Genomic DNA, 12,370 nt, shown 5'->3' on the forward strand with positions numbered 1-12,370 from the left:
ATGATAATCAAGATAAAACGAATGACGATGATAAGAAGGAGATTGAGTGTCTAACTAAAGAACTAAACACTCTTAAGTTAGCTCATGAAACTACCTTGGAAGATCATCGAGAACTTTTAAAGACTCATGACAAGCTACGCTTTGAAAAGCTCAACCTTGAGCAAGAACATGAGTTTTTAAAAGGCAATCAATGATGATCTTCGCAAGAAAAGTTCTTCTTACATTGCCAAGTGTTTACTCTTGTCTACTTACATGCCACAAGTTAAATCTAGTAACAAGTACAAGAAAGATTCTTCATCTAGTAGTAACAACAATCATGCTAAATCCAATGTTGTTGCTTCTAGTAGCTCTCTTGATTCCACTAATGATTCTCTTAGCCAAGTTACACTTGAGCAAGAAAATAGCTTATTGAAGGGAATTATAGAGAAAGGTGTTTACAAGAGCCTTGCTAGAAGTAAGCAATTTGAGGAAATTGTACGCAAGCAAGGAAGACACCAGAAGAATCAAGGTGTTGATTTTGAACGAAAGTTCAATGACAATGGAGTTGAGTGGGAAGAAGATCAATACCCTAAGACGAAGTTTGTTCCTCAACAAGAGAAGTATGATCCTACTTCTTTCAAAGGAACACAATCTCAAGATGATCTTCCACCACAAGACCACAAGCAAAAAGGCAAGGACAAGCTTCAAGAGGAGATTAATGCATTTGAAGAAGCACCTAAGGCCTTGCTCAAGTGGGTTCCCAAGACTACATCAAGTTCTACTTCATCAAGTACAACTACAATTTCAAGGATTCCCATCAAGATGGTATTGATCCCGAAGAAGCAGAACTAGAGAGTTCTTGAGGGTGACTCCGCCAACATACTTCACTCATATCATTTTGGCGAGGACAAGTGCAAAAACCTTTCATATCTTGCACTAGTTCAAGGACTCACAAACCCTCTTGTTGGTAAGACAAGGGACAAGGTAACCTAATGCTTCCATGGACATCACCTTTTGTACACATCACTCTATGTCTGTGGATATCCTTGTTTGTTCCTTGTGGGACTAACCCATGTAGGTATTGAAAGTGCAACTCACTCCAAAGGATTGCTCCGAATGATCTACATCAACTGTAACACCCACGATACGGCTATATCTCCCACTTGTCGGAGCACGACTTAGAGGCATAACCGCATAGTAGGCATGTCGCAAGAGGGGTAATCTTTACACATCCCATGTACTGAATAAGGAGGGATAAAGAGTTGGCTTACAATCGCCACTTCACACAATACATAAATATAGCATTACATTATCCAGAATACAATCAAGGTCCGACTACAAAACCAAAATAAAGAAAGACCACCCCTATTGCTAGGTCCCCGATCGCCCCAACTAGGCTCCACTACTGATCAACAGGAAACGAAAACAACACAACGAACAAGATCATCATTGAGCTCCCACTTGAGCTTAGTTGCGTCATCTGCACTGGTATCATCGGCACCTGCAACTGTTTGGAAGTATCTATGAGCCACGAGGACTCAGCAATCTCACACCCGCGAGATCAAGACTATTTAAGCTTAGGGGTAGGAAAAGGGGTAGTGAGGTGGAGCTGCAGCAAGCACTAGCATATATGGTGGCTAACTTATGCAAATAAGAGCGAGAAGAGAAGCAATGCACGGTCGTGAACTAGAAATGATCAAGAAGTGATCCTGAAACTACTTACGTTCAAGCATAACACAAGAATCGTGTTCACTTCCCGGACTCCGCCGGAAAGAGACCATCACGGCTACACACGCGGTTGATGCATTTTAATTAAGTTAAGTGTCAAGTTCTCTACAACCAGACATTAACAAATTCCCATCTGCCCATAACCGTGGGCACGGCTTTCGAAAGTTCAAAACCCTACAGGGGTGTCCCAACTTAGCCCATCACAAGCTCTCACGGTCAACGAAGGATATTCCTTCTCGCAGGAAGACCCGATCAGTCTTGGAATCCCGGTTACAAGACATTTCAACAATGGTAAAACAAGACCAGCAAGACCGCCCGATGCGCCGACATCCCGATAGGAGCTGCACATATCTCGTTCTCAGGGCAACACCGGATGAACACTACGTACAACTAAAACCAACCCTCAAGTTTCCCCGAGGTGGCACTGCAAGTGGCTCTGTTTCGGACCAACACTTAGAGAAGCACTGGCCCGGGGGTAAAAATAAAGATGACCCTCGGGAGCGCGACTCCCAAGGGAAAAGTAGGTGGTGGTGAGGCAAATTGTAAAAACCAAGGTTGGGCCTTGCTAGAGGAGTTTTATTCAAAGCGAACTGTCAAGGGGTCCCCATAACACCCAACCGTATAAGGAACGCAAAATCAAGGAACATAACACCGGTATGACGGAAACTAGGGCGGCAAGAGTGGAACAAAACACCAGGCATAAGGCCGAGCCTTCCACCCTTTACCAAGTATATAGATGCATTAATATAAATAAGAGATAATGTGATATCCCAACATAACCATGTTCCAAACATGGAATAAACTTCAACTTCACCTGCAACTAGCAACGCTATAAGAGGGGTTGAGCAAAGCGGTAACATAGCCAAACAACGGTTTGCTAGGAAAGCTGGTTTAGAGGCTTGACATGGCAATATGGGAGGCATGATAAAGCAAGTGGTAGGTATCGCGGCATAGCAATAGAGCGAGCAACTAGCAAGCAAAGATAGAAGTGATTTCGAGGGTATGGTCATCTTGCCTGAGATCCCGCAAGGAAGAAGAACGAGTCCATGAAGAAGACAAACGGACGTAGTCGAACGGATCGTCACAAATCTGGAACGAAACCGAAGCTAAACAAGAGAAGCAACCCGGAAAGAAGCAAGCAACATAGTAAACAACAATCACATAAACATGGCATGATGCACAACCAAGTATGATGCATGTCCGGTTTAATGAAGCATGGCATGGCAAAGTGCACAAGCAATCCGACAAATTAAGTGGAGCTCAATTTGCAACGAGTTGCATATTGACGGAACACCACATGACTTATTTAGTTCTCTCCCGTTTATGTACTCAACAATATTAAATGTTGGTTAGCATGGCAAGAGATGAAGCATACATAAACTAACTACCTAGTCAAGTTTAAATGAGAACGGAAACAACAAACACCAATTCCAGAAAATCCTCATGTGCATATTATTAGGTTTGGTACTGTTCTACCCTAAACCATATTTTAGAGTTGTTAAACATGCAAAGTAATGCCACCATGTTAAACTAGGCATTTTTCTGCCCCATTTACATATAAAGTTTGTTAGGTTTGGAGCTATAGTTATTTAGTTATGAAATAAAGCATTTTAACATGTATTAGAGAAAATTTAATCAAACAACATTTTAAACATTATAAACATGCATGAAAGTTGGATATTATGAACCTAGACACAATTCTAAGCATTTTTCATATACAAAGTTTTTACATAAGATGCATAGCTTGTGAGATATGATATGCATGAACAACAGGGTGTTTTCTATAAAATTGTTAGACTCTGGAAAAAGATAAAATCGCCATGGGGGAAAACGTCATGGACCGAAACTACTGGCCCAACAGCGAAAGAAAAAAACACAAGAGGCGTTGGAGTTGGCCTCACCATGGGCCATGGCCCAGATCTGGTGGGATGGATGGCTGAAGGGGCGCCGATGGGCCTTGCGCGAGATGCGGCCCGGGCATGGTCGCGGTCAACCAGCGAGGAGCGGGACGAGGCGCTGGATGAGCAAGGCGACTGGTCAACGCGGGAGGAGCAGAGGAGGCCATGGCGCTGCAGAGGCGTTCTCCGGGGTGGCAGGGGATGGCCGGAGGTCGGGGACGGACCCAGAACGAGACGGAGGCGGCGGTTCCGAGGCGGAGGTCGCCGGATCTGGACGAAGACGGCGGCAGGACAACACCGTGAGGGGGAGGGGCCGCCGGGTCCGGCGAGGCGAAGGAAGCCGTCGGCGAGCTTGGTTCCCGAGGCCATGGTGGGTCGTGGAACTTGGCGAGGCAGAGGGAGGCGGACGACGCGGATCCGACGGGGACAGGCTGGAGCTGGCCGAATTTGGGGACGCGCTTGCTCCGGGAGGGTGCTACTTCTCCTGTGGTCGCATCAGAGAGAGAGCTTGAGTGAAGAGAGCGGGAAGGGATTAGGGGAGGAGTGGCGACGACGAGTCCTGGCCTGGTGCACTAGTGGCCTGGAGCTGTGGCCGAAGACGCGGAATCTGCTGCTGCTTGCGGGGGTGCTCCGGGCAGGAGCTTGAGGACGGGCGAGGCGATGAGGAGGAGGCCGGGAACGAGCCTCCTGCTCGATCTGGAGGCGGGCGCGAGGATGGTTCGAAGGGAGGAGGTGGAGGCTGCTGGTTGGATGGAGTCGATGGTTGGCCCGGCGGTGAAGACGAGGTGGGGCGGGGGTTGTTGCGGGAGGAAATCCCGAGGAAGATCTTGAGCGGCGGCGGCGGGAGGGACAAACCTCCTAGTTTTTAGGGTTAGACTAGATTAGGTGAGGTTGGACTATAAATAGAGAAAGGAGGGAGATTTTGATCACCCGATCGAAATCAGACGGCTGAGAAAAAAATAAAGGTTAAGCAGTCCAATAAGAAAAACGATGATGTTTTGTAGATGTTTGGGGATGAACCGGACACAACGGTGACGACTGCCCGGGTCAGGTCCGGGGAAGTTTTGGACGCGCACGTGAGGGGTCAGTGCACTGTGCAAAGAGGAGTTTTCGGACCGTGCGATCGCATCGAACGGCTCCGGACGCAAAGAGGGGTAGGTGGATGGACTAGGTGGATGGAAGGGTGAGAGTGCGTATAATCCATGGACTCAACATTAGTCATAAAGAACTCACACACTTATTGCAAAAGTCTACAAGTCATCAAAAACCTCGGCACTATGCGCATGCTCTGAGGGGGATAGATTGGTAGGAAAAGACCATCGCTCGTCCCCGACCGCCACTCATAAGGAGGACAATCAAATAACACCTCATGTTTCAAATTTGTTAGACAACATTTACCATACCTGCATGCTACGGGACTTGCAAACTTCAACACAAGCATTTCTCAAATTAACAACTACTCAATTAGCACGACTTTGATATTATTACCTCCATATCTCAAAACAATTATCAAGGATCCAACTTCTCTTAGTATTCAAAACACTCATAAGAGACTTTTACTAATCTTCAATACCTAGCGTATTAGGATTTTAAGCAAATTACCATGCTATTAAGACTCTCAAAAATAATCTAAGTGAAGCATGAGAGTTCATCTATTTCTTCAAAATAAAACTACCACCATGCTCTAAAAGATATAAGTGAAGCACTAGAGCAAATGACAAACTACTCCGAAAGATTTAAGTGAAGATCAATGAGTAGTCGAATAATTATGCAACTATGTGAAGACTCTCTCTCTCATTTAATAATTTCAGATCTTGATAATTTATTCAAACAGCAAGCAAAGCAAAATAAAATGACATCTAAGAATAGCAAACATCATGTGAAGAAGCAAAAACTTAAGATCAACCGAAACTAACCGATAGTTGTTGAAAAAGAAAGGTGGGATGCCAACCGGGGCATCCCCAAGCTTAGACGCTTGAGACTTCTTGAAATATTATCTTGGATGCCTTGGGAATCCCCAAGCTTGAGCTTTTGTGTCTCCTTAATTCCTCTCATATCACGGTCTCCCTAAATCTCAAAAGCTTCATCCACACAAAACTCAACAAGGACTCGTGAGATAAGTTAGTATAAACCATTGCCAAAACCTTATCATACTCTACTGTAGCAAATCACTAAAATTATTATTAAACATTGCATACTAAATGCCCCTGCATATTTAATAGTCCTATCCTCAAATAGAATCGTTAAAGAAGCAAACATATGCAAACAATGCAAACATACCAGCAATCTGCCTAAACAGGACAGTCTGTAAAGAATGCAGCAACATCCATACTTCCCTAGCTCCAAAAATTATGAAAGAAAATTCCCACTGTATTAAATTTATCAGAGCTTAATATGCAAAAGGATTCAACATTTTATCACATTCTTATTTTTCTACGGAATTATTGCAACAGCGGTAAACTTTCTGTTTTCAAACAACAACAAGTGGACTTCTAAAATAGGCATAGTAAAGGCTATCAATGCCACTTTTATTGAAATAAAAGATGCAAAACATTGTTATAAATAACATCAAGCAAATCCTAAATTGACGCTCCAAGCAAAACACATATCATGTGGCGAATAAAAATATAGCTCCAAGTAAAGTTACCGATGAACGAAGACAAAAGAGGGGATGCCTTCCGGGGCATCCCCAAGCTTAGGCTCTTGGTTGCCCTTGAATATTACCTTGGGGTGCCTTGGGAATCCCCAAGCTTAGGCTCTTGCCACTCCTTATTCCATAGTCCATCGAATCTTTACCCAAAACTTGAAAACTTCACAACACAAAACTTAACAGAAAACTCGTAAGCTCCGTTAGTATAAGAAAATAAATCACCACTTAGGTACTGTTGTGAACTCATTATAAATTCATATTGGTGTAATATCTAATGTATTCCGACTTATCTATGGTTCATACCCTCCGATACTACTCATAGATTCATCAAAATAAGCAAACAACACATTGAAAACAGAATCTGTCAAAAACAGAACAGTCTGTGGTAATCTGGATCAAACGTATACTTCTGAAACTCATAAAATTCTAAAATAAATTTCTGGACCTGAGTAATTTATCTATTAATCGTCTTGAAAAAGAATTAACTAAATATCACTCTCCAAATAAAAATGGCAGCAATTCTCGTGAGCGCTAAAGTTTCTGTTTTTGACAGCATGATCAACAAGACTTTCCCCAAGTCTTCCCAATGGTTCTACTTGGCAAAAACACTAATTAAAACATAAAAACTCAATCATAACAGAGTCTAGATAAATTACTTATTACTTAACAGGAGCAAAAAGTAAGGAACGAAAATAAAATTGGGTTGCCTCGACAACAAGCGCTATAGTTTAACGCCCCTAGCTAGGCATGATGATTTCAACGATGCTCACATAAAAGATAAGAATTGAAACATAAAGAGAGCATCATGAAGAATATGACTAGCACATTTAACTCTAACCCACTTCCTATGCATAGGGATTTTGTGATCAAACAACTTGTATGAACAAGAATCAACTAGCATAGGAAGGTAAAACAAGCATAACTTCAAAACTTTAAGCACATAGAGAGGAAACTTGGTATTATTGCAATTCCTACAAGCATATATTACTCCCTCATAATAATTTTAAGTAGCATCATGAATGAATTCAACAATATAACCAGCACCTAAATCATTCTTTTCATGATCTACAAGCATAGAAAATTTACTACTCTCTGCATAAGCAAAATTCTTCTCATTCGGAATAGTGGGACTATCATAAGAGACTCGAATACTATAAATTGTTTCCACATTAAAAGAGTAATGTTCAGAAAATGGGTAACCATAATCATGACAAGTTTTATAAATATAATCACTGCTTTTTATAGCATAAGTATCATCACAATAATTATCATAAGTAGGAGGCATGCTATCATCATTATAAATTTGCATATCAAAACTTGGGAGACTAAAAATATCATCTTCATTAAACGTAGCATCCCCAAGCTTGGTACAAACATTAATTGCAGCAAATATATTCTCAAAAACATCATCTTCATCAAACATAGCATCCCCAAGCTTGGGCCTTTTCATATCATAAGCATAATCACTCTCATCATTAATAGTATGGATAGCACCAATAGTATAGCAATTATCATATTCTTCCAAGCAAGTGCCAAAAAGATTTTCAAGATCATAAGAAGTATCATTATCTTCCACAATTATATTTTTATGAGGCGCAATAGTAATAGGAGCAACACTATTTGGGGGAGATATCTTTTTACCTCTCTTCCTTTTTCTTTTCTTCTTCTTCACCACATCATGTGTGGGTTCAATCCTCTTTTTGGAGCTCCTTATTAATGAGATTGGTTGAATAGGAGGCTCCTCCTCATTACCTGATTCATCATAAGAAATAATAGGAGGATATTGGGAAGTCTCTTCCCTTTCATTAGTATTCTCTTCATCTTCTATTTGTTTTCTTTTCTTTATGTAATTGGCAATATAAGGGTTTTCAATACAATTCACCGCACAATACATATAAATTTCCTCTAGATCAAATCCAAGAAGTTTGTAACGGGAAAATTCTGGAAGATAATTAGTTATACGTTTCATTTCTTCGTAACTCGTAAGCAAACTAAGTTCATTATGATGTGCAAGGGAAATCAAGTCATCACAATTTTTGGACACGATACGATCATGAAACAATTTGCATTGGGTATTGAAATGATCATGTTCATTACAAAGCTCACAAGTATGGCCAATATAATTTAAATTTTCAGCACAATCATCTAGCCTTTCTTGCAACAATTTAGTTTCCAAGTACTTATGCTTCTTGCAATATCTATCTTCCCTATTTGGTGTGTACTTACAAACCTAATGTACTCCACAAAAATTGACATGTTTATAGGAGACATTTTCATCATAACTAGTGCAATCATTATTAGTATCATGGATATTCAAAGAATTCGTACTAACAACATTGCAATCATGCTCATCATTCAAATATTTAGTGCCAAACATTTTATAGATTTATTCTTCTAGCACTTGAGCACAATTATCCTTTCCATCATACTCACAAAAGATATTAAAAAGGTGAAGCGTATGAGACAAACTCAATTCCATTTTTTATAGTTTTATTTTATAAACTAAACTAGTGAGAAAACAAGAAATAAAAGACTCGATTGCAAGATCTAAAGATATACCTTCAAGCGCTAACCTCCCCGGCAACGGCACCAGAAAAGAGCTTGATGTCTACAACACAACCTTCTTCTTGTAGACGTTGTTGGGCCTCCAAGTGCAGAGGTTTGTAGGATAGTAGAAAATTTCCCTCAAGTGGATGACCTAAGGTTTATCAATCCGTAGGAGGCGTAGGATGAAGATGGTCTCTCTCAAGCAACCCTGCAACCAAATAACAAAGAGTCGCTTGTGTCCCCAACACACCCAATACCAATGTTGGGGATATCGCTTATCGGCAACTTATCGCTCGACCCAAGATAAGGGGTAAATCGGCTAGTTTATCGGCATATCGGCTAATTTATCACCCGATTTATCTTATCGGTTAGACAACGATAAGCAATAAATCGGCCGATTTATCAGAATATCGGAATATATCTTGAACAGTGCCCAATACAATGGTAAATTGTATAGGTGCACTAGTTCGGCGAAGAGATGGTGATACAAGTGGTATATGGATAGTAGATATGGGTATTTGTAATCTGAAAATATAAAAACAGCAAGGTAGCAAGTGATAAAAGTGAGCATAAACGGTATTGCAATGATAGGAAACAAGGCCTAGGGTTCATACTTTCACTAGTGTAAGTTACCTCAACAATGATAGCATAATTGGATCACATAACTATCCCTCAACATGCAACAAAGAGTCACTCCAAAGTCACTAATAGCGGAGAACAAATGAAGAGATTATGGTAGGGTACGAAACCACCTCAAAGTTATTCTTTCCAATCAATCCGTTGGGATATTCCTATAAGTGTCACAAACAGCCCTGGAGTTCGTACTAGAATAACACCTTAAGACACAAATCAACCAAAACCCTAATGTCACCGAGATACTCCAATGTCACCTCAAGTATCCGTGGGTATGATTATACGATATGCATCACACAATCTGAGATTCATCTATTCAACCAACACATAGAACCTCAAAGAGTGCCCCAAAGTTTCTACCGGAGAATCACGACGAAAACGTGTGCCAACCCCTATGCATAGGTTCATGGGCAGAACCCGCAAGTTGATCACCAAAACATACATCAAGTGAATCACATGGTATCCCATTGTCACCACAGATACGCACGACAAGACATACATCAAGTGTTCTCAAATCTTTAAAGACTCAATCCGATAAGATTATTTCAAAGGGGAAACTCAATCCATTACAAGAGAGTAGAGGGGCAGGAGAAACATAAGATCCAACTATAATAGAAAAGCTCGCGATACATCAAGATCGTATCATCTCAAGAACACGGGAGAGAGAGAGATCAAACACATAGATACTTGTACATACCCTCAGCCCCGAGGGAGAACTACTCCCTCCTCATCATGGAGAGCACCGGGATGATGAAGATGGCCACCGGAGAGGGATTGCCCCCTCCAGCAGGGTGCCGGAACGGGTCTAGATTGGTTTTCGGTGGCTACGGAGGCTTCTGGCGGCGGAACTCCCGATCTATTGTGCTCCTCGATAGTTTTAGGGTACGTGGGTATATATGGGTGAAAGAGATACGTCAGGGGAGCCACGAGGGGCACACGAGGGTGGAGGGCGCGCCCTAGGAGGTGGGCGCGCTCCCCTGCCTCGTGGCTCCCTCGTTCCTTTCCTGACGTGCACTCCAAGTTTTTCCGGTAGCTTTCCTTCCAAAAATAACTTCTCCATTTGGTTTCATTCCGTTTCGACTCCGTTTGATATTCCTCTTCTTCGAAACACTGAAATAGGCAAAAAAAACAGCAATTTTGGGCTGGGCCTCCGGTTAATAGGTTAGTCCCAAGAATGATATAAAAGTGTATAATAAAGCCCATAAACATCCAAAACAATAGATAATATAGCATGGAGCAATCAAAAATTATAGATACGTTGGAGATGTATCACATATTATTAGGTTTGGTACTGTTCTGCCCTAAACCATATTTTAGAGTTGTTAAACATGCAAAGTAATGCCACCATGTTAAACTAGGCATTTTTCTGCCCCATTTACATATAAAGTTTGTTAAGTTTGGAGCTATGGTTATTTAGTTATGAAATAAAGCATTTTAACATGTTATTAGAGCAAATTTAATCAAACAACATTTTAAACATGCATGAAAGTTGGATATTATGAATCTAGACACAATTCTAAGCATTTTTCATATACAAAGTTTTTACATAAGATGCATAGTTTGTGAGATATGATATGCATGAACAACAGGGTTTTTTTGTAAAACTGTTAGACTCTGGAAAAAAGATAAAATCGCCATGGGGGAAAACGTCATGGACCGAAACTACTGGCCCAACAGCGAAAGAAAAAAACATAGGAGGCGTTGGAGTTGGCCTCACCATGGGCCATGGCCCGGATCTGGTGGGCTGGATGGCTGAAGGGGCGCCGCTGGGCCTTGCGCAAGATGCGGCCCAGGCATGGTCGCGGTCAACCAGCGAGGAGCGGGACGAGGCGCTGGATGAGCGAGGCGACTGGTCAATGCGGGAGGAGCAAAGGAGGCCATGGCGCTGCAGAGGCGTTCTCCGGGGAGGCAGGGGATGGCCGGAGGTCGGGGACGGACCCAGAACGAGATGGAGGCGGCGGTTCCGAGGCGGAGGTCGCCGGATCTGGACGAAGACGGCAGCAGGACAACACCGCAAGGGAGAGGGGCCGCCGGGTCCGGCGAGGCGAAGGAAGCCGTCGACGAACTTGGTTCCCGCGGCCATGGTGGGTCGTGGAACTTGGCTAGGCGGAAGGAGGCGGACGACGCAGATCCGACGGGGACAGGCTGGAGCTGGCCGGATTTGGGGACGCGCTTGCTCCGGCGAGGGTGCTGCTTCTCCTGTGGTCGCATCAGAGAGAGAGAGAGAGCTTGAGCGAAGAGAACGGGGAAGTGAGCAGGGGAGGAGCGGCGACGGGGAGTCCTGGCCTGGTGCACCGGTGGCCTGGAGCTATGGCCGAAGACGTGGAATCTGCTGCTGCTTGCGGGGGTGCTCCGGGAAGGAGCTTGAGGACGAGCGAGGCCATGAGGAGGAGGCCGGGAACGAGCCTCCTGCTCGATCTGGAGGCGGGCATGAGGATGGTTCGAAGGGAGGAGGTGGAGGCTGCTGGTTGGATTGAGTCGATGGTTGGCCCGGCGATGAAGACGAGGTGGAGCGGGGGTTGTTGCGGGAGGAGATCCCGAGGAAGATCTTGAGCGGCAGCAGGGGGAGGGACAAACCTCCTAGTTTTTAGGGTTAGACTAGATTAGGTGAGGTTGGACTATAAATAGAGAAAGGAGGGAGATTTTGATCACCCGATCGAAATCAGACGACTGAGAAAAAAATAAAGGTTAGGAAGTCCAATAAGAAAAACGGTGATGTTTTGTAGATGTTTGGGGATGAACCGGACACAACGGTGATGACTGCCCGAGTCGAGTCCGGGGAAGTTTCGGACGCGCACGTGAGGGGTCGGTGCACTGTGCAAAGAGGAGTTTTCGGACCGTGCGATCGTATCGAACGGCTCCGGACGCGAAGAGGGGTAGGTGGATGGACTAGGTGGGCTGTGGCGAGGCTGAGAGGAGAGAAGAGAGAGAGAGG

General features: G+C 43.3%; 1 protein-coding gene across 1 annotated transcript; it reads right to left on the bottom strand.

Annotated features, from left to right (window-relative positions):
* Window positions 1-1,234: 1,234 nt before the first annotated feature.
* Window positions 1,235-11,162, bottom strand: LOC147975974 (uncharacterized). The gene is made up of 4 exons (XM_087520669.1): window positions 11,153-11,162; window positions 4,170-4,463; window positions 3,609-4,089; window positions 1,235-2,813 (listed from the first exon to the last, which is right to left on the bottom strand). Exons 1-4 carry the CDS (start codon window positions 11,160-11,162, stop codon window positions 2,789-2,791), a joined length of 810 nt encoding a protein of 269 aa, XP_087376795.1. The 3' UTR covers window positions 1,235-2,788.
* Between the last annotated feature and the right edge of the window lie 1,208 nt (window positions 11,163-12,370).

The sequence above is a fragment of the Triticum urartu genome, chromosome 4A (genome assembly GCF_056163025.1).
Source record: "Triticum urartu cultivar PI428250 chromosome 4A, HENAU_Tu73, whole genome shotgun sequence".
Classification (NCBI taxonomy): domain Eukaryota; kingdom Viridiplantae; phylum Streptophyta; class Magnoliopsida; order Poales; family Poaceae; genus Triticum; species Triticum urartu.

What these genes read in the sequence shown, in the direction of transcription:
- LOC147975974 (XM_087520669.1), bottom strand. An exon ending in CCAGGCCACTAGTGCACCAG is followed by an intron (nt 4,090 to 4,169) that starts GCCAGGACTCGT and finishes ATGCGACCACAG; the next exon opens with GAGAAGTAGCACCCTCCCGG. An exon ending in GATCTGGGCCATGGCCCATG is followed by an intron (nt 2,814 to 3,608) that starts GTGAGGCCAACT and finishes TCTCTTGTTTAG; the next exon opens with CTTCGGTTTCGTTCCAGATT.